We start from the raw sequence: 24,032 nt of genomic DNA, 5'->3' as shown, positions 1-24,032 counted from the left end.
ACACAATTCATTGAAAAAAAATGATTTAGCTGGACTTCATTAAAATAAAAAACTCTCTGAGTAAGTCCATATCATGAGACTGTAAAGATAAGCCACAGACTGGGAGTAAATATTCACAAAAAATACATTTGATCCAGAATATACAAAGAACTCTTTAAACTCAACAATAAGAAAACCAACAATCTGATTATAAAATGGTCCAAAGATCTTAACAGATTCCACACCAAAGAAGATATACAGATGGCAAATAAGCATATGAAAAGATGCTCCACATCATATTTCATCAGGGAATTGCAAATTAAAACAATAATGGGACACTACTACACACCTATTAGAATGGCCAACTGAAACACTGACAACAACAAATGCTAATAAGGTTGTAGAGCTCCCTAATGCATTCCCAAGAAGTATTGAGACACATTTTATAAATTAAGTGCAGGCATATAAACATGTTTCCATACTAATATATTGACAGAGATCATCTGGGTGTTTACACAATAAAAGACTGAATAGAAAAAAATAGGTGAACTCCCAATCCATAAAACTAAATACTTTGCAAGTGTGTTGCTGCCACGTTTTAAATATAAATTAGGTTTAGCTGAAAAGTAATTTATAGAGTAAAAATCTGGTGTTGTGTTATAGCATCCCAAATTTTTTCTGAGAAAATAAAGTTGATATCATGAATTATGTATACATAGTACATTTTAAAAATATTTATTCATTTTAATTTTACCAAAGTGACAACATATCAAATCTTGGATCATTTGTACTTTCAAAGGTTATATATATATATATGTATATATATATATATACACATATATTTATACACATATACAAATATATATATATTTAAACATACATGTACATATTTGTTTTAATATAAAAACCTTACATGATTGCTTTGATAGTTTCTCTAATTTACAAAATGTAATAGATAAAGTTTTATTTTTGACTGTTTAAGTCTGCATACTTGATATGTTTCAGAATTTTACTTTATAACATGGACTTCTTCACATAGACTCCCTCTGCACAACTCCAGGAGGCACCATTCCATTGTAGTCTATATGATTAATGGAGTTGTGCATTGTACAAACTGCAGCTGCTATGGAGGCCCTGTTTTCACAAGTGGTACTGTAACAGAATCTAATTATTATAAATATGGTATACTCAGAAAGATATTTAAAGAGAATGATAAATATACCTAAGTGGTTACCTTGCCTAGAGTCATGTTTTGGCAGTCTTTCATAACCCAAAATAATACCACTTAAAGTCAGCAAATATAGAAAATTCAGACCTCTCTAAAATCAGTGAGTGTCAATTGTATATAATTTCATTTTCTGAGCACTTATTCCTAAAGCAAAAACAAAATAAAGAAAACACTTTTTTCTTTCTTATTTCAAAACCCACATAGATTATGGGTGTTAACGACACTGCACTTAAAAATTGTTAGCTTTGGGGGGGAAAAGTAACCAGATAGGAACATAAATTTTATTTTCTTTCTTTAAACTATAAAGTTACAGTGTCCTGAATAGACAAAATATGAGACTTATGTAAACACTCACTCTTTTAAGGGAAAAAAAAAAAAAGCAGCAAAAACAACATTGCATGTCTGGTCATATTTTGAAAAGGGGAAAGGCAACTGAAGCGTATCTGTAAAGATACCTTTTTTCTATTCAGTTTACCCTTGAGATGTAATGTACCTCTCAAAATAATCTAAACTTATCCAGATGATATTTTTAATCTTGAAAAAATACTTTTTTTTTTCTTGTTGGATGATCCTATTAGCAAACTGCTGGAAGGGAAAATCATACAGGACATAATTTGTAGTTTGACCTACTCACATTGGGTGTTGCTAAAGAAAATCAATCAGAAATTGTTGTGTTAAAATAACTCTATCTGCTCTAGCTGGCATGTGTGACTGACTTTAGAATCTATCATTTAAAGAAAATGGTTGACGTTTGGGTATACAATTTATCAAATTTCACTCTAGTCCTTTTTCTCCAAAGCACAGGAAAATAATCATCCCTCCCTAAATATAAATCTTTTAAGAGAAATTCAGAGATCTGTCTTCAGTAAAATAACTGATAAATAGCAGAGCATAATTTAAAGATGGTTTCCATCACAGATCACATGGCGCCTAAACTCTTGAACCTGTCACTCAAGTCTTTTCATCAGTTGGCCTACTAGCATTAATCTCAGCTCCTCTCTGACCAGTTTTCTGATTGGTCTTTTCATAATTACAGGTTTCCTGCTTACTGCTGCCATGAAGTAAACTCTTCCTACCGCCTGAAATGCTCCCCAACCTCTCTTCTGCCAACCCAAAGCTATTATTCCCTTACAGCTCAATTTGAGGAACACTCCTTTTAAGGAATCAAAGATAGAAAAAGAAAAGAAGAAAAGAGAAAGGCAGGAAGGGAAACTAGAATGGGTGGAAGGAAGGGAAGGAGGGAAGAGTACTTTCAATCATTACATTTTTATTTCCTCATTATTAAATGCCTTCCAAATATAGCACTATATCTTGGGAACTAATTACATAGCTCTATGAGATCAGAGCAACTGATTTTTTTTTTCCTCTTGTTTTTCTCAGTATAGGATCTATTTTTATTTACCTAATGTTTTGGTAATTGTTTACTGAACCAATTAACCTAAAAGAAGGGACATTTTTTTTATTGACCAAACCCAGAACATTATAGTTGGGGCTATTATTTCAGTGTGTAATTTAAAAAATCTGAATCACCCCTTTTAAATATCAGTCATTCAACCCATTATCAGAACATTGAAAGTTGATATAGAAGAAATATGTTTACATTACTCATTTTTAATTATGAAGATTCTACTTTATATGGACCACCTAGGGAATGTTTATTGAATAATGGGAATGTCTATTATAAATTGAGGCTACTAATATAGTAGTATTAAGACAGCAGAGGCCACTAATGCATTGACCACATCAAAAAGTATAGCTGTTTTAGGGGATGGGAACACACCACAAACAGAAATCAAACAAACCCCCAAAATAAAATTTATACTACAAATGACAGAAAAGCATAAACAGACTTAATGTTTTACACAATTTCTTATAAATCAATGAGAAAAAGGTGACCACTAATGAAAAATTAACAAAGCATATTTAGAAGAGAAGATATATAAAAAGTCAACAAATGTATATAAAGGTTTTCACACTAGGACTCAAATGCAAATTGAGCTAAAATAATCATATTCCCCAAAATTACAATGGTAACATACTGTCTTGTGAGAGTGTGGTGAACTGACATTCTCATATACTGATGGGAGGAATATAAAATGGTAAACTCTCCAGAGAGCAGTTTGACAAGCTATATCAAACTTTAAAATGTGTTTACCTTTTGAGCCAACAATTTGAGTTTGAGTTTATCCCAAAGAGGAAATCAGACTATAGGCAGAATTGTTTATTTGTATACAGTAGAAAAAAATATATAACATCCAAACTGTGAATTACCTAAGTGCCTATCATTAGCAAGCAGTTTTATAAAAATATGCGGTGACTTCATATAATATATTGCAGCATTATTAAGAATACTCATATAGGATTGTGTTTATGATGGAAAATTATTCACATTATGTTAAGTAAAAAAAAAAGACTACTGAATGTGTTTATTGTGATTGCAGTTTATAATTTTATATCCATATATATGTATATATAGAGAGAGAATACTCCCTGAAGGACAGACATCAAATCATTAGCTACAGTCATTTGATAGTAATAGTATATATCTCATAGTATCTGCTTTCCCTTTATGTTTGTCTGTATGTCCTCAAATTTTTTGCAGTCAGCATGTAGCTTTTTCCCAGAGTGAAGACTATATAAGTTTTATCTCATTTCCTTTTACTTTTCTTATTCAGCATTATTTCTTCTTTTTCTTGCTTATTTAACTTTAAAAGATTGTATAACATTATGAAAATGTCTGCTTTATTTTGAAGAGATGCATTTCATGTTTATGTGATTAGGCAGTGTTCTTTTTCCCTAAAGCAAAAGGTTCTATTGCAAATGATTTAATTGTTACTCGAGGATGAGCATCTTATTATTCATGAGTTATATAAATCACCAAAATGTCCACAGTGATCACAACAAGACTTGGAAAACAAGGATGCTAGCTACAGGGAGTTACTTTATTACTTAAGATATTATCCAGCCAATAGATGGCAAGAAGTGGCAGGATGAATGGAGTCTAAGAAAAATCAATGTCCCTATTTTGTGATTACATACTCAGCAGAATCCATTAATAATCCAAGCTTCTGGTTTAAAGAAAAAGTACTCTTTTCATTCTTCTCTAAGATGTCTGGACATGTCTAAAATAGAGTATATAATGTTCAGAGACCGCATGTTAAAAGAAGCATATTCAAATCACAATGTGTTAGGAGAAAAATAACCTGGATTTTCCATGACCAGAGAACTGACTCTGAAGAAGAAAAAGTTCAGAGAAGATATAATAACTATCTTCAGATCTAAAGATCTGGCAAGATAAAAAAGAGATTTGTCTTGTCTGTTTGACTCCCAGCTGGCAGACCAAAGACCAGTGACTGGCTACTCTGAAGGAAGATTTTGACTAGGTATATGCAATCACTTTCTAAAAAATAGACATATACAGAAATGGAAAGGATAAGCTGTGGAAAGGCAGGGGCTTATGCCTTCCACACTCTGATACTAGCAACTCCTAGCATAGATCCTGGCAAACAAAAGGCACTTACAAAATTTTATTGAGTGAATTGAGAGGTAATAAATTTTATCTTCATTGAGTGTACTCTGATTCAGCTATATGATTATTTTGGAAAGATATTTTGTAAAATAGTTTACAGCATTAGATAGGAGATTGAGTCAGATTATCTATAAGTGTGTGGCTATCCATCCCAAATTTTTCTAGGATTTTCTAGTATAATTCCAATTTAAACTATTTTGTCCTGTTCTTCCCTTGAGTATACTTCCAAATGTTGTTTTGTTAGTAAAGCTAATAAAATTTATGATGAGCCAGTCTTACTCTAGGTAGCATAACTAATAGAATGACAAAGTAGATTCCTTTCTACAGGCTGGAAATCATGTTGGACTGCTATAGTTGGTGTGGATAGAGAACTACAGTTGTTTATAACTGGGAAGTCATTCACTATAAATGTATAGCTAGCTCTATCTTGGTGAATGCAGACTTAACTGTTACATATTTCTGTAATCAAACAAAGCCAATCAAAATTGTATGTAGAGTAACATGTTTTTATTGATTATTTACTTTAAGAAGATGATTTTGGTCACAGTTCTATACTATTCAGCCATACATATACCAGTGCTTCCATAGCATTCAAGTTTGATTACGAGGCCAGACTTAAGTCTTCATGTTTGACAGATGGTTGGGAATATGCAAGTAAGTGTGCATTGTGCAGAAAAGCATGCAAGTGAAGAGTCAATCAAGAGAGAATAAACATGCTTAGAAAGAGGCCACCTTATTGGTATTCTGACTACAGAATCAAGCAACTTTCTATGCAAATTATGCAGCTGCATCAGCACCATTGACACTATAGGAGTAAAGAGGATAAAAATCCCAAAGTTTTCTGTGGCAAACTAGCTCTGTGCTTTATCAAGGAAATAATAGAAGGGTAGGTGAGGTAGAGTGTTTTTTGTTGGTTGGTTTGATTTTTTTTTAATTGCTTATTTCTTTTGTTTGCTTGAAGCACTAATGACCATAGCAAACGTGGCAAGTTTAACTGATGAATATAGAGTTTCAAAGCTCCCAGAGCATGGCTTTTGGACTAATAGAAATTTAGATGGGAACAGCAACCTACTTTCCCTTATTTCAGGATTAGCATGCCTGCTGGTACAGACAGAATTCTTCCAGTGTTTATGGGTGGAGTGTCTCTCTCTTTCTCTCTCTCAGGCTCTATCTTTGTCTGTCTGTCTTTCTGCCTCTATTTCTCTCAAAAGAACAACCAAATTGGTACAACAACCCATTATTCAGAGAATGTTTTACGGTTCTTATTTGATACTCAGTAACTTAAAGAATTAGGACATTTTAACTAAAGAGATCAAGAATTTTAGATGGGAAGAGACATAGAACTAACAGTTAAGTGAACAGATATGTTTGCTCCATTTAAACAGAAAGAAATCAAACTCGAATTATCTTTTTTTCAATAAAAAGCAAAATATATAAACATCGCATATTAATATTTACAATTTGAAGCAACTCTTCTATGAAGCCATTCCTGACTTCCATAAGCCATGCTGAATCCTCCCTTCCTACTGACCACTGTTGGGATTTGACATTAAGGCATTGCACTTTACAGTGTTAGTTTGTATGTCACCTGACTATGGAGGGGGTTCCTCTCAGGCCTGCCCTTGCCTTTTGAAACACACACACACACACACACACACACACACACACAAATACACATGTACAAAAACACAAACACAGTTGATTCCTAGGAGCTAGAGGGAGATAGTTAAATCTTTATATTGTAAGCTTTCATTACAAGGTCAGCCCAGACATTATGCATCTGGATATATCTGGATATTTCCCTGCCCCTTCATGTTTCTTCTAACATTCTTAAATATATGTACACAAGTTCCTTAACACTTCTTCATTCAAGAGCTTTCTCTTTCTTTGATGCAGGCTGGATTTAATGACTCTCTTTTAGAGAACAGAATATGGCAGAACTGATGGGATGTCACTCCTAAAATTAAGCTATAAAAGAACTGTGGCTTCCATGTTGTAATTACCATAAGGCTTTCTTTCACTCTCTTGATATCTGCCTCTTGAATCATTTGCACTGGCATAAGCCATCCGCTGTGTCATAAGGACACTCGGGAAGCTTTTGGAGAGGCCCACTTGTCTGGGACCTGAAGCCTGCCATCAACCACATGAGTGATGTAGGAAGAGGATCCTCATCCCAAGGTGAAATGATTACAGCCTTGACCAACAGCCTTACTGGTGAGAGCCCCAGAGCCAAAACCACCCAGCTGAGCCAGCTTCAGATCCTGACCCACAGAATGGTTGACTTTAAGTGTTTAAGTGATTTTGAGCTGCCACATTTGGGATAATTTACATAGCAGCAGATAAATAACATATTTCCTATTTATAGCAATAGCTGAAATCTCTTTTTCCTTCAATTTCAGTCACCCTCCAGTTCTCACATCTTCATCTTTTGTTATCTCCTCCCCTGTGTCAGGCTGCTCTTGCACAACACACTTGTCCTACTCTGATGGCTCCTCACTCTTTGGAGGCCTCCTGGAGTTGAAAAAAAATCAAATTCTCCACTGTGAATGGCTCATATCCCAAATTAGATTGCACATAATAGGTGCTTAATAAATATCTCTTCATTGTATAATCAAATTTCTATTTCTTCTGATTTGTGCAAATAAAAATCATTCATTTGAAAAATAGCATTTTCTTATTAGGTCAGACAAGAATTATAAAGAGAACTGTTTAAGTATTTGAAACTAAGCCTTTCATAAGCAAGACTTACTAGTAACTATAAAACCTCACCTGGTACCTGAGCCAAGCAGATATTGGTCTCAGTGCCTTCTTTGGCTTCAGAAACCAGAGATAGTGTGCATTTAAGTTCCACATGGGCAAAGCTCAACAAGTATTTCACCCTGAGGAAAAATTGTAGGTTCAAGATCACTGTCTTATAAATGCATTTCCAGTACTAGGTATTGCTAGTAATTTTCAGATTTGTGTCTATTGCTACCTTTAATAATCAAGATAATTATTAAACAATTGTGGTATGCCTGCCATACTAAGTTCTCCGAGTCAGTTTGTTTACAAATACTTTTTTCACTATCGGTGTGTGACATGGGTTAGCAAAACAAACACAGTTACTTGTAATGCCAAATAGGCAAAAGAAATGGACAGTGATTTGATGAGCCCACAGGCATGTACTCATAAGCCAAGTACTGTAAAGGAAAAATACAGATTACTATAAAGACCTGTATTAGAAAGCTTTCTCTAATCTGGGACAGAGAATCACAGAAAGTTCCTCTGAGCTAATTACCTTGGGTAGAGATCTAGGATAATATGTAACTAGGTAAAAGTGTAGGGCTGACGGGAAGCTAAGTTAGCTGAGCATTTACAATATACCAGGAACTGTCTAAGCACTTCAGGTATCAACATAGGTAATCCTCACCATAGGAGGTGGGCTCCAACTTAACCACATTTTAAAGATATGAAACCTGAGAACTAATGTCCACATACTTACTGCTGTTCCAGACTTTCTGCAAAGACTGTGACTTAAACCCTAGGGACACCAAAGAAAACTGTGAATGAAAGTGATTGTTCAGACCACTTTCTAGCTAAGCAGCATGTCATATTAATTACCTATGGAAGTTTAACAATTGAAATACCAACAAATAGAACATGGTATAACTTTGTTACCTTCCAAACATGTTTTCTAAAAAAATAAGATATAAATCATATTACAAAAATTTTGTTTTAAATTATTACGCACTTTTATAATTCTCTTGATTTCTTTATGCTTTCTACACAACCACCCCAGGCTATCCTTTTTTATATAATAAATACTGCTAAACAAATACATATACTCGGCTTATATACAGTTTATGAAAATGGACACTGTTACTGTATATTAAGTTACAGCCAACATTGAGAAAAGAGAAGGGAAAGTACTTTATTATTCTTTGTTAAGTAATGAATATTTTGGAGTAATGTAATCCTTAAACACAAATGAGCATAACTTTGATATAAATGTAAATTTTTTAAATCTTGAGATGTTCCTTAAGATAAACTCTATGACTGAAGTCCTGAATATTTAATTATTCCATTTTTACAAAATGAATGCAGTCATTTATTCAATATAATTAGTTATCTAGATGAAAACAATTATAATTGAACATAGCTATTTCCTAAATACATTTTAAATACCATAGATAAGCCTACATTAAATACTTGGTCTATTGTTTGGATAGATTTTGTTTGCCACTCCAAGATCCACTCCCCCTTTTTCTACCCTACTCTGTGCCTCAGAAGGCCAGCATTTCTAGAAATTATCAGTAGGCTCCTTTAGCCTTTGACCTCTAGCTGAGCCAGTGGGGTGAAAGGGGGCATGAGTGGGAGGAGAGAAACTGAACTGGTTTTCCTCTCAGCTCCCTCTCTACTGGGTCAGTGCATATTGGGTGTGTCCTCTAGAGAAGGATAAGGTTCCTGTCATGTCGATACAGCCCTTCCATCTGTATTCTGGAAACTGTACCATCCCTTTCCCCATAAGGCCCAAGAATAAAAATAGATAGAGTGCTGAACCATCCTTGTTACTTTCTCCCAAACCAGCCTCCATCTTTGTCAATAATCCCATTATTAAGCCCTCCTCAGTTACCCAGGGCCAGTAATATAGTTATTTATAGAAGCCTGACCATATAATAATTGACAATAGGATTGGCCTTCAGAATTTGCCTTCACGGAATTCTGAACTGGGCTGATCACATATGAATGGGGTATCCAGAAAATTTACTGGACAGGAGTAGGGTGAAGTGGAAAGGCAACACCAAAGAATATGGTATTAGACAAAGAGGGCAAAACAAAAGATGAGAAAATAGAGGTTGAGGAGAATGAATGTATTGACGTGGGTGCACTTACTCAGGATTCAGGACTTGAAAGTGTGGCTCGAGTACCCAGAAGTAGCTTTACTAGTCTGCTTGGCTTGTTAACTAAAGATTGAACTCAATGGTGGACTACAGTCAATTAGGATGATGTGCCAGAATTTCTCTGCTATAATGCAAGGAGAAGATTCAGATAGCTCAGGAAGAGGAAATAATGTATAACCTATTTAGCCGCTTGCTAACCATTATCCCTAGGTGGGTCCGGAGGACACACTTCTTTGATCAAGGCATTAAGAAATGCATTGGTGAGGGAGTCAGTAAGGTCACTGGTGGCTGGTCTCTGTAGGCTGACTTTGAGCATGGGAACCATGTTTGGAATATAGATCACATTTGCCATTCCTACGACATGCCTATACTTTAAACACTAAATGAATTTTTAATAATATTAGTGAGAAAAGAATGCTACAATGAAATCCCCCTTTTAAAAAATCTCCCATAAAATCTACACTGGTCACTAACACTTTAATGAATATACTTTGCATAATTGATACAAAAAAACCACTGAGTCCTATTTCAGGTTTGGCACAAGGTGAAAACGGAAACTGATACATGAGATTGGTCCAAAGTAAATCACTTATAAGTTGGGTTTTCATTGACAATACTCTTAATCTCTATGAAGCCCAGTTTCTTCATCCACAGAATGAAGGGAATAATATCTGTCTCTCATAGTTGTGAGGATAAGCAAAATAGAGGGCAGTAACTCAATTAATTAAGTTTGCTGTCTTCTGGGCTCCAAGACCTTGGGCATTTCTCTCTCATAGCACTTGCAACCTAGTACCATATGCTATACTGCAAACCTCTTAAGTTTGGGATCCATGTCTCTTTATATCATTTTATATCCCCAGGGTCAATACCTCAACACATCATCAGAGGCCAACTGTGTGAGCAGTTGAATGAAGAATAAATGTGTTATATTGATAATGAAATGAAAGTGGTCAGCTTGTGATTTACCTTCTTTTCTATTCCTTTGTGTGTTTAAATTTCATTGCCATCTGCTCCCTTTATAACCATAAACAAATTATTTAACCTTACTGAGCTGTAGTTTCCTCATCTTTGAAACTGGGAAAGATTTGTATCATTGAACTTTCAAGTGTTATAAAAAATACATATATAATATATAATATAAATAAATATATAATAAATACATAAATATATTTATAAATATAATATAAAATATATAAAAATAGTGAAGTTATAAAAAACTTTGAAGTGTTATAAAAAATAAATTATAGGGGCACCTGGGTGGCTCAGTTGGTTGAGTGTCTGACTTCATTTCAGCTCAGGCCATGATCTCAGGGTCATGAGATAAAGCCCAGGATCCGGCTTCATGCTCAGCAGGAAGTCTGCTTGAGGTTCTCTCACCTTTCCTTCTGCCCATCTCCACCCCATGCTCACTCTCTCTGTCTCTCTCAAATAAATAAATAAACCTAAGAATAAAATAAAACAAACTATATAACATTTAAGGTATCTGGAAAATAGGGAATACTTCATAAATTTTATTTCCGTTTCTCTTCCTCCTTTGTATCTCAAGGGCCTGGCACATTATAAGCACTGAAATATTGCTATCTGTGATGGATCATCATGCATTTCTAATTTTAAAGTTTATACACCATTTATTCTTTAAAAAAACAACAACTCCTAAGTATCAGATTACTGTCCATGGGATTTCAAAATATTTTTAAGTCTTTTATAGTTCAAGTGTTCTAAGAATTTGGAAGAGGCCCCACTTCTGAAAACTATTTCAATAAATCCAAAATGGATAGTTGTGGAAAATATTTAACATTCAATAGTTAATTTTGAATAGAAAGGATATATAGTTAATTTTTTCCTTTTTATTTATACAAATCACAGGAAACAGTTTAGATAGGTTATTCAAAAGAAGCTCCCCACATCATTTCTAATGGGATACATCAACTCAACTGTTGCCCGAAGATTATTCCTAACAAATGTACATATTGTTTGACTTTACTTGGAATAAACAAAAAGCTTAAAATTAAATTATTGCTTAGACATAAAACCATTAAGTTAAAATAAGTCCAGACATTTGGAATTAAGTCAGTTTAAGATAGTCACCTTTGATTAAAACATAGCTACAATGTTTGGATTATTTTATTAACTTTATGTCATAACCATAAAAACTCAGTTAAATTTTAACAGTAAGTTCATAGTGCCTTTACACAAATTCACAAACAGAAAAAATCAGTGTCTTTACACAAATTCATTTAAATACTGCAAGGGACTCCAAAAATTACTAAACCACTAAGACAAAAGACAAAAAAAGAAGATTTTAAAAAAGGCATTTAAATCTCTACTGGCCTGCCTTTCTTTCTTCCCTTCAAATAGAAAAACATATATGTGTAATTGACAAAACTCAGTGCTATTTCACTGATTTTTTTAGGGCTCTCGTACTGTATCACTATCTAAAATATAAGTAATTTGAACTGATTTAGAAAAGGAAGCTTTACTTGGAGCCTTATTTGTGTTGAGTGACTTTTCAGAAATCACATTTTTCAGATTAAAGGGAATGTTTTTGGTAACATAAGCTGCACTTGCCATTTCAAAATTATAATGAATTAAAGGATGAAGGACATGTTAAAGTATGAGTGACTTCATAAAATAAGCATTTTACATAACTTGTAAATTTAAATTTTTGTTAACTTGAAGACAGAATGATTTAAAAATGTAATGTATCAATTTGCCAAAGAAAAAGAAGAAACTTACCTACTTACTATTTTAAAAGATTTCCAGTGAGATTTTTGTATGTAGTCAATGGAAAACTTTTGTTCTATGCCATAGATTTCCAGTTCCTAATACAGCATTGTGACAGGAGGCTTTAGATACTGAATCTGTGTCCGTGTGTGTGTGTGTGTGTGTGTTTAAACATAGATATATATAGAGAGAGTGATAAAGATTTCATTATAATAGCCTCCTTAAGGAGCTCTTAGAGTGAACTAGAGAAATCCTAAGTTTCTGTTGAACAGTTTGGATCCTAAAAGCAGTTGTGATGTTGCTGATACTACCTGAATATACATACACTGAGATTCTCCCCTTAGGACAGTGACAGATCTTGGTACATACATTCTCAACTACTGGGAAATATTAAAAATGTAATAGGTTGTGTGGACAAGCACAAATGTTAGAGACACAATGAAGAACTGAGGCAGAATTGAGTGACAAGGATCATCTCCTACATAAGCGCACTCCTTAAAGACTGGGAAACATGGCTATTTCATCCAGAAGCCAACACAGAATCAAGCAAAAGGAAGAAATAGAGGAGTATGTTTCAAATGAAAGAAAAATGTAAAACCTTGAGAAAAAACTTTAATGAAATAGAGATAAGAAATTTACCTCATAAAGAGTTGAAAATAATGGCCTAAAGATGCTCACTGAGGTGAGGAAAAGAATGAATGAACGCAATGAGAACCTTAACAAAGAGATGGACAATATAAGAAAGTACCAAATAGAAGTCACGGAGCTGAAAATCATGATAGCCAAAGTGAAAAAAGAAATACACTAGAGAGGTTCAACTGCAGACTAGATGAAACAGAAGAAAAGATCAGTCAGATGGAAGAGAAGACAATGGAACTCATCCAGTCAGAGCAGCAAAAGAATGAAAAAAAAAAAAATGGTAAAGATCACCTAAGGGACTTACAAAACATCAGAATACTAACATTCACTTCAGAGTTCCCAGGAGAAGAGAGAAAGGAATAGAAATCTCATTTGGAGAAATAATTACTAAAAACCTTCCCAACCTAGAGAAGGAATCAGATATCCAACCCAGGAAGCCCAGAAAGTTCCAAATAAGATGAACCCAAAAAAGACCAACACCAACACATGTTATAATTAAAATGTTAAAGACAAGTAGAGAATAAAACAATTTATTACCTACAAGGCAACCTCCATAAGATAATCAGATTTTGACCAGAAATTTTGTAGGCCAGAACAGAATGGCATGATATATTCAACTTACTGAAAGGAAAAACTTCCAATCAAGAATATTCCATGTGGCAAACTTATCATTCAGAATTGAAAAGAAAGATAAAGAGTATTCCAGACAAGCGAAAGCTAAGGAGTTCATCAGCACTAAACTGGCCTTAAAAGAAATGTTAAATGAACTTCTACAAGCAGAAAGGAAAGGACACTAATTAGTAATAAGAAAACATAGAAAAGAATACATCTCACTGGAAAGGTAAAAATATAGTAAAGGTAGACATGATATTATATAAAGAAGATCCTAAGTTGTCCATCAAAAAACTGTAAGAACTAAAAAATTCAACAAACTTGCAGGATAAAATGTCAAATATACAAAAATCTGTTGTTTCTATATACTAATAACAAACCATCAGAAAGAAAAATTAATGAAACTCTCCAGTTTATAATTGCATGGAAAGGAATAAAATGAGTAGGAATAAATTTAACCGAGAAGGTGAAAGACCTGTATATTGAAAACCACAGGATATTAATGAGAAAAAAAGGAAGACACAGATAAATGGAACAATAGTCCATGCTCAAGATTTGAAATTATCAATGTTGTTAAAATGTCCATATTACCCAATGTGATCCTACAGATTCAGTGCAATCCCTATCAAAATTCCAGTGAAAAATTTCATAGAAATATAACAAATATTCCTAAAATTTGTATAGAACCACAAAAGACCCCAAATAGCCAAAGCAATATTGAAAAAGAACAAAGCTGGAAGCATCACACTCCCATATTTCAAAATATATTAAAAACCATAGTAATTAAAACATTATGCTATTGATATAAAAACAGGCATATAGATCAATGGAATAGAATAAAGAACTCAGAAATAAACCCACACATATATGGTCAATTTATTTATTATAAAACCAAGAATATGCAATGGGGAACATTCTCTTCAGTAAATGGTGTTGGAAAACCGGAGCAGCCACATACAAAAGAATGAAAGTCAACCACTATCTTACAGCATACACAAACATGAACTCAAAATGGATTAAAAATTTGAATATAAGACCTGGGGCACCTGGGTGGCTCAGTTGTTAAGCATCTGCCTTTGGCTCAAGTCATGATCCCAAGGTCCTGAGATCAAACCCCACATCTTGCTCTCTGCTCAGCAGGGAGTCTGCTTCTCTCTCTCTCCCTCTCCCTATTTGACATCCCTCTTTTTTATTTATTTATTTATTTATTTATTTATTTGTCAGAGAGAGAGGTAGAGTGAGCGCAAGTGCAAGCAGACAGAGTGGCAGGCAGAGTCAGAGGGAGAAGCAGGCTCCCTGCAGAGCAAGGAGCCCAATGTGGGACTCGATCCCAGGACACTGGGATCATGACCTGAGCCAAAGGCAGCTGCTCAACCAACCGAGCCACCCAGGCGTCCCTTGGCATCCCTCTTTGATTGTCTCTCTCTCTCTCTTTCAAATAAATAAATAAAATCTTTTTTTTAAATAAAATCTTTATTAAAAAAAAGATATAAGACCTGAAATCATAAAGCTCCTAGAAAAAGCATAAACAGTAAGTACCTTGATACAGGTCTTTGTGATGATTTTTTGATCTGGGCACTATAAAAGCAAAAGCAATATAAGCAAAAATAGAGACTGTGGACTCTGACAAATGAACTGAGGATTTTGGAGGGGAGGAGGATGGGGGTTGGGTAAGCCTGGTGGTGGGTATTAAGGGCACATACTGCATGGAGCACTTGGTGTGGTGCATAAACAGCGAATCTTGGAACACTGAAAAAATTTTAAATTTAATTTAAAAATAAATAAATAAACAAGCAGGACCAAACTAAAAACTTCTGAACAGCAAAGAAAACCATAAAGTGAAAAAGCAAGCTACGGAATGGGAGAAAATATTTGCAAAGCATGGATCAGACAAGGAGCTTATATTAAAAATATATAAAGAACTCACATAATTTAATAGCAAATAAAAAACACAAACATTCTTATAGGAAAATGGGTAGAAAATCTGAATAAATATTTTTCCAAAGACCTACAGATAGCCAAGAGGTACATGAAAGTATGTTCAACACCATTAGTCATCTGAGAAAAACAAAACAAAATCACAATAAGATATTATTTCATACCTGTTAGAATGGTTATTATAAAAAAGACAAGAGATAAGTATTGGCAAAGATGTGGAGAAAAAGAAAGAAACACTTGTGCACTGTTGGTAGGAATGTAAATTGGTGTAGCCACTATGGAAAAGAGTATGAAGTTCCTCAAAAACTTCAAAATAGAACTAGCATGTGATCCTGCAATTCAACTTGAGTATCTGTCCAAACAAAGAAAATACTAACTTAAATAGATATTTATTGCAGCATTATTTACAATAGCCAATACATGGAAACAACCTAAGTGTCTATCACAAATGGATAAAGAAAATGTGGGGTGTGTGTGTGTGTGTGTGTGTGTGTGTGTGTGTGTTATTCAACTGTTAAAAGAAAAAAATGAAGATTTTGCAACAACATGGATGGACCTCAAGTGCATTATGTTAAGCGAAATAAGGCAAAGAAAAACAAATACTTTATGATGTCTCTTATATGTGGAATAAAAAAGAGAAAGGAGAGAGAGGGAGGGAGGGAGGGAAAAGAAAGGAAGAAAAAAGAGACAGAAAACTAAAAAACAAAAACAAAACCAAGATAGAACTAATTGGTGATTGCCAGCAAGGTGCAGCAAATAGCAGGAGAAATTGGTGAAGAGTTTCAAAGGGTAAAATGAAAGAAATATATTCTTACTTTTCAAAATAGTAGAAATATGTTCTTTGGGGGCATTAAACAATAAAGCATAAATTTTACAGATAATTACAGATTTCTTCAATGTGAAAAGTTCTTCATTCAAAAAATAATTATTCTGGCACATATCCCAGCTCTGATTGATTATCTTGTAATGGATCATGCAGTAATCAAGAACAAAAGAAAAGTGGATACATTTTTAGAAATCCACTTGAAGGCTTTGGAGATCTCACAAGGCAGTTAGGACTTAAGGCACAAACCCAGAAAGAAATGAACCTAATATTTTTGTTCTGCTTTTCCCCTAGGGGCATTTATTTTAGAAAGTACAAGGCAAGAAGTTGAGAAACAGGTAGAGGACAGCCTTTAAGAAGCAGAAAAGCCAACGGAACTTTTGGCAATTTTATAAGGCTAGGAAAACAAAGGTTAGAGTATGACTATTCCAAGGCTGTCAGGATTAAGAAATCGAGATCACGGGTAGAAGGTAGATGTAGAACAGTGAACCTTATACTCTAAATCAGCTATCCACTCCACACATATGCTGATTCTTAAGATTTGGCACGCAAATGATTCAAATGTTATGCAGATGAACCTCTTCAGCAAGCAGAGCTTTAAGCAGTCTTATGGTATGAGGGGCATAAAAAAAAAAAATAAAGTTCAAAAATCCACTGGCCAGTTGGGATCTTAGAGTGATATATCCTAAGAATGGAGGTGAACTGAGGCATACTTAGCCTTACAGCGTTTGGAAACTAGCTCCATTATTTTTCAGTCCATAATTGGATTAAAATTACTCTACTCCTACTTATGCCTGTCTGGAGGAAGATAAAACAAGTCAGTGACCTGATGGACAACTTCAACTGGCCAAATATATGTGTAATGGACTCCTAGAAAGAGAAAGGGAGGAGAAAAAAATATTTTAAGAAACAGTGACAACTTTTTATTTGAGTTTCATGAAAACTATAAACTCACAGATCTAAGCAAGAAGCTCAAGAAACCCCAAACATGAGACCCATAAAACTCAAGAGAAATCTTAAAAGCAACCAGAGAATAAAAACATCATCTTTTTTTTTTCACATGGAGGAAAAAAGATAAGAATGAGAACACAGTTCTCACTGGATGAGAACAAAGCTCTCCTTGAAAACATGCAAGCCAGAAGATGGTGAAGCACTAAAAGAAAATAAACTGTCACCCTAGAATTCTATATCCAGTGAAGATACCTTTCAAAAATGTAGGTGAAATAAATAATTTTCTAGAGGTACAAAAGCTTAAAAATATATCATCAGCAGACCTGCATTACCAGAAATGTGCAAGTGAGTCCTTCAGGCAGAATAAAATGATACTAGAGGGAAATTTGGAGCTATACAAAAGCATGAAAGCACTGGAAATGGTTAATATGTGAGACAATATAAAATAATGAAAAATTATGTAAAGCAAAAATTAAAACTATATTATTGGATTTATAACATATAAAGAACCTAAAATGTATGGCAACAGTAGTACAAAGGCCAAGAGGAGAGAAAAAGCAATACATCATCCTAAGTTTCTATACATGAAGCGATACAGAATATTACTTAGCGTAGACTGGATTAAAGGTGTATACTATAAACTTTAAATCAATCACTAAAAATACACCAAGAAATACAGTAAAAAGAAGAATTGAAATGAAATAAAAATATGCTCAATTAATTCAAAAGTAGACAGAAAAAGAGAACAAAGGACATATAGGACAAATAGAAATAACTTACAAGGTGTTAGTTTAAACTCAACTATATCAGTTATCACATTCAATGGAAATGTAAAACTAACGATATCAATTATCACATTAAATGTAACATCATAAATAAAAGGAGATTGTCAAATTGCCAACTGTATGACCCAGCTATATGATGCCTATGTTAAACACACTTAGAATATAAGGCCACAAATCAGCTAAAAGTAAAAAGATGGACAGTATATATATATATAATTCTAATAGTCATAAAAATAAGGGAGGAATAAGTTTATAAATATCAGAGAAAATAGATATCAGAACAAAGAATTAGCTAGTGAAAAAGAAGGTCATTTCATAGTGATAAAGGAGTCAATTCAAGAGGACAAAAATTCTAAACATTTATGTGTCTAAAAACAGAGATTCAAAATGTGTGAAACAAAAACTGATAGAATTATAAAGAGAAATGATAAATCCATAATTACAGTGGGAGATTTCAACCCCTTTCAATGACTGATAGAATAAGAAAACTAAATGAATAAAGATATTGAAGACTTGAACAATACTACTCAATAAAACAATACTACTAAATAACTTGACATAGTTGAATTTATAGAATAAAAACAGAAAACATTTCTCTAAAATGAACAAAGAATATTTATAAACTTGTCCATATTTTGGGACATAGAACAAGTATGAATTAATTTCAAAGACTTAAAACCATGCAAGATGTTTTCTGATTAAATTAAATTAGAAATCAGTAACAGAAAACTCTGTATTTGTATAAGCTAAATAACACAGTTCTCAACAATCCATAGATTAAGAAGAAATCAAAAAGGAATTTTAAAACTATTTTGATGGGGTAAAAATGAAACAAAATATATTAAAATTTATGGGATAAAACTAAAGTAGTATTTACTGGGAAATTTATACCACTAAAGAAAATGTCTTTATCTCTGACCTCAACTTCCACCTTACGAAATTAGCAAGAAAGAGAAGATTAAACACAAAATAAATAGAAGAAAAGCAGGAAGTAGGAATAGAAACCAATAAAATACAAAAGCAGAGCTCTTTCTTAGAAGATTGATACAATTTATGTCTCTGTGAAGCCTGACCAAAGATAACAAAGAGAAAAGACAAAATCACCAATATCATCAAAAGAGAAGTGACATTACTAAAATTTCTACAAATGTTAAAAAGATAAGGGAATATTATTGTCAAGATCTGTGAAGGGTCTGAGATTTTACATACTTCACAGTTTAGCTATCAGTTTCATGGATGCTGGCAGAAGACAGACTCCTGAGCCAGAGACAAGTTAGAGAAATAAATGTAAAATACCAAATTACACCAAAAGAAAGAATTAGGAAGGAAATTAAAAAACTAAGAGCAGAAATTAACAAAATGAAAAATATCAACCGATAGAGGTAATTAACTAACCCCTGAGGTTATTCTTTAGAAAGACTAATAAAATCGATAATGTCCTAACAAGGCAATTTAAGAAAAAAGAGAGTACAAAATACAATGTTAGTAATAAGAGGGACATCTTTTTAAAAAATCATACAGACATTAAAAAGATAGTAAGATAATATAAACAATATTGTATCTAAATTTTTATACTACATAGAAATTATAAATTTTATAAAATCTAATAACTCTATTATATCAAAGAAATTGAATTTAATTAAGATGTTTTAAAATTAGCTTAAAATATTTTCCTAAGGAAATTTCCAAGGCCAGATATCATCATATTTAAGAAAGAAATAAAACTAATCTTATATAAACCTTCAAAGTTTATAAAAAGATTAACAACCTTAATTTCAAAACTTGACAAAAACATTACAAAAAAAGACAAAGTCTTGATCTGTCATGAGCATACATGCAAAAATTCTAAACAACATGTTAACAAATCAAATGCAATGGCATATGAAAAGATAATCCACCATGAACAAGTTAAGTTTATTTCAGGAATGCAAGATTTATTTAATATTTGAGAATATACCAATACAATTTATCACCTTAGACTAAAGGAGGGCAATCATACTATCTTCTCATTAGGAGCAGAACAATCATTTCATAGATCTGACACCCAGTCATTATAATGTCTGCTAGAAAATGTGTAATAAGTATCATAATTAATGATCAAATATTGTAAAATTTACCCCTGAAAGCGGAAATAAGTATATCTGCTCTCACTACTTCTATTCAGTATACACTGGCAATTTTAGCCAGTTAAATAAGGCAGGAAAAAAATTGGAGGTATAGAAATGGGAAAGATCAAAAGCTACCATTTTTCACATTTGACCTGATTGTATATGTAAAATGCAAAAGAACCTACAGGAAAATCATTGGAACTTACAAAAGAATTTTGTAAATCAATGAGCAAATAACCAATATACAGAAATATTTTTTCTATGTACTAGCAAAAAACAATTAGGAAATAAAATTTAATAAAATGACAACCTTTATAATAACATCAAAAAAGCATGAGATCTAAATGAAAAGTGCATAAAGCATGTATACACAGAAGACTACAAAATGTTACTGAATGAAATTAAAGAATACCTAAACAAATGAAAGAATACACAGTGGCCATGTGCTGGAGGTCTCAATATAGTAAAGATTGACAGTTCCCTCCAAATTGATCTACATATTCAACATAATCTTATTAAAAATCCCAGCAGATTTTGTGCATTGACAAACTGATTCTATAATGTATAAAGAATAGTTAAAGACAAAAATGGGCTAAAATGATCTAGAAGGAAAAAATTAAACAGTTTATACTATCATATTTCAAGATTTGTAAATCTACAGTAATTAAGACAATGTGTTTAGTTTTGGACATCTAGACCACTGGAAGAGAATAAAAGACTCCAAAAAGAGACTCACAATTACATGATCATTTAGTTTAATGACAAAGGTGGCAAAGTAGTACAGAGAGGAAAACATGGTCTCTTCATTGAGTGATGTTGGATCAAATGTATAATTCCATAAGGAAAATAACGAATCTGGACTCTCAACTCACGGTATAAACAAAGATCAATTTCAAATGAGGTGTACATCTCAATATGAAGGGTAGGGACGCCTGGGTCACTCAGTTGGCTTTTGATTTCATCTAAGGTCACAATCTCAAGGTTGTAAGATCGAACCCCATATTGGGCTCCTTGCTGGGCATGGAGCCTGCTTAAGATTTTCTCCCTCTCGCTCTGCCCCTCCCCACTCATAAATATATAAATAAATAAATAATGAGCAAATAAATAAATATGAAAGTTAAGCATTTAGGCTATTTAGGCTAGCAGAAAACCTAGAAAAATATCATAATGGCCTTAAAAAATACTAACCAGAAAATAAAAACCTTGATCAACTCTACTGTAATAACATTACAGACTTGTTCCTAACTGAAGACACAATTAAAAGGACAAAATTTCAAGCAGATTGGGAGAATGTTAGGAGAGAAAGACTTATCTGCAATAGATAAAAAGCTACAAAGCAGTAAGATATAAGACAGAGAAGCCATTAGGAAAAAAATGGCATACTTGAACACATGCTTCACAAAAGATACCCAAATGAAAAGGTGTGTCCAACTTTGTTAGTCATCAAGAAAATGCAAACTGTTGGAAGCTGACCTCTCTCTATACGCTCTCTCAGCATAGTTTCTCCATGTGGCTAGCTGGGCTCATTGCACGGACGGCACTCATTACATGGATCCCACAAGTGAAGTTTGTAAAAGGGAGGAAGGGGAAACTGCCAGTCCTTTTTAAGGTTAGGTTTAGAACTGGACAGTGTCACTGTGACCACATTGCATTGGTAAAAGTCGTCACAGAACCAGCTAGGATTCCAGAGAAGGGGAAATTAATTCAACCTCTCAATGCAGGAAGTGACAGAATTTGCAGCCATCCATAATCCATCACATCTTCCCACCTCCCTCAAAATTATGCTTTTCCAAAACTAGCTCTATCATCAAAGTTCACTTCAAACCCTTTCTCTTTTATGAATTATTAACCCCCTAAACTGAAAATAGCTCTTCCATTTCCCCCTGTGAACTCTCATTTTATCTGTACCTTTCTCGGGGCACTTTTAACTCTCAACCTTGAATTATTTATATAAGTCTTATCTCCTCTACATTTCAAATAACATTATTTCTAGTTGCTGAAATAAGAAATTCATATTGTAGAAAATTATCAGGATATATGTCTGAATTATATGTGCCTCCCCCACATTGCTGTACAAATACGAGATGATTAATAAACATTTATTGAGGAACGTTGGAATAAAATCCAAATTTCTAATAGGCCAATACTAGAGGTTTCTGAAAGTATTTGACTTGCTACTTTCTTCTTTATCCTTAATCATATTTTTAAAATATAAATAGATAAAATAATATTAAATAATGTTTGTGTATATTCTACCAGGCTCATATGAGGGGCAGGGTACCATAATAAAGAAACAAAAGAAAATGACACAGTGCTAAAACTGAGCTCTTAGCTATGTGCCAGGAACAGCTCTGAGAACTTCATCTGCACAGCCCTACAAAGCTTTTAAAGAAAAAGAAGAAATAACCAAAGAATGAAGAACAAAGGAAACAAAAGAGTCAGGAGAAAATGTATCCTATAGACTCCTGAGCAGTTCTAAGACTTCTGAAATTCTGACATAAGTTGGCTTACTTGATGAGGGAAACCAGACTCTAAAAACATACTCAGGAAATGACTTTCAGGGGAAAAAAGGCATCTTTCCTCTGAATTAGAGTCTACATTTTCCATATTTATATGGAATACAGTCTATCTCATGAATTCTTATTTTTGAAAACAAAATTATCAATTCTTTCTTCCTAGAATTTCAAAGGCTTCAAATTACCTTGGTGTAATTTTTAATATAATATTAAATCCTTTAATCATGCATACAGGAAAAGCAAAGCCTAAGAATGACTTACTTTTTAAAAATTGTGTTCTACCTAGACATAGTAGTCCACACTATAATTAGAGAAAATTAAACATATTTCTGATACTTTTTTTTAACAATCAGAAAGTATTATGTGCTCAGTGCTATACTGTATGACTGTTGAAAATTTTAAAGGAGTGTAATATGGTATCCAACATCAGAGAATATGCAGTCTGTTTAACAAGATAAAATTAAATAATTAGGGACTTAACAAAAAAGGTTTTGTTTAAAAAAAAAAAGACAAAGGGTCAGGAAAGGGAGTAATTACTGTGGAATATAACACAAAATAAAATTCTGTGGAGGAGTTGGGAATTGAGGTAGACCTACAAGGAATTATAGAATTTTAAAAGGCCAGCAAAGAACGTCCCAGATTTGAGAAGGTGGAAATTCGTAACAATATGAGCAAAGCCACGGAGGCAAGTATGTTATATTTTAACTAGATAACAGGGAAGAGACTACTCATCTTGAGCAGGGCTATGTATTAGAGAGTATTGGAAAATATAATTTAATGGGTAAGCAGGGTAGATTACTATAAATGGATGCTAGTCAGTGTGTGTGGTTCAGGCTTGGTACAATAAACAACTCAAAGGCGTTTTCATACTTCACTGTGAGAACATTTAATGAACTAAAGGGAACTTGCCTGAATTTTAACATAGGAAAATTCTTCCTGAAGTACAGTACATTTGGAATGAAAGCTTTCTACTTTTTTGCCATGAATTCAGCATAATTTTCCATAAAGAGATTATTATTTTTGACATGAAGCAAAGGTCAAAGTTTGGGTGTGTATTTGTGTCCATGAACATGATGATGTGTGTAGATGTTTTAATTTACAAAGTCAGGGTCAGGAGGCAGGTTAGGGCTTCAAAGTGTCATAGTAGACTGTTCATTTCAGTCCAGAAAGTAGTCAGCTTACTGGAAAATAATCAACTGGATTTAAATTAAAATAGTTACATATTATTTGTGAAAAGCAATCCCAACTTATTTAAAGAAAAGTATAAAAATAAGCATTTTTTTCCACAAAGAGATTTTTATTTAAACATGAAGCAAAGGT

General features: G+C 33.3%; 1 protein-coding gene across 4 annotated transcripts in view; it reads left to right on the top strand.

Annotated features, from left to right (window-relative positions):
- The window catches only part of CABCOCO1 (ciliary associated calcium binding coiled-coil 1), a 121,228-nt gene that overhangs the window by 46,094 nt on the left and 51,102 nt on the right, over window positions 1-24,032 (top strand). Inside the window, exon 6 of one of the 4 annotated variants that reach the window (XM_045069883.1) lies at window positions 2,244-10,709. The exons of the other annotated variants lie outside the window; for them this stretch is intronic. Within the exon in view, the coding sequence (XP_044925818.1) occupies window positions 2,244-2,267 (24 nt within the window). The 3' untranslated portion in view covers window positions 2,268-10,709. Of the gene's footprint in view, window positions 1-2,243; window positions 10,710-24,032 lie in introns of those variants that run through there. 4 annotated transcript variants of the gene reach the window in all.

Source organism: Mustela putorius, unplaced genomic scaffold (assembly GCF_011764305.1).
Source record: "Mustela putorius furo isolate JIRA1106 unplaced genomic scaffold, ASM1176430v1.1 tig00003949_pilon_pilon_pilon, whole genome shotgun sequence".
NCBI lineage: Eukaryota > Metazoa > Chordata > Mammalia > Carnivora > Mustelidae > Mustela > Mustela putorius.
This window is presented reverse-complemented; position numbering and strand designations above follow the sequence as displayed.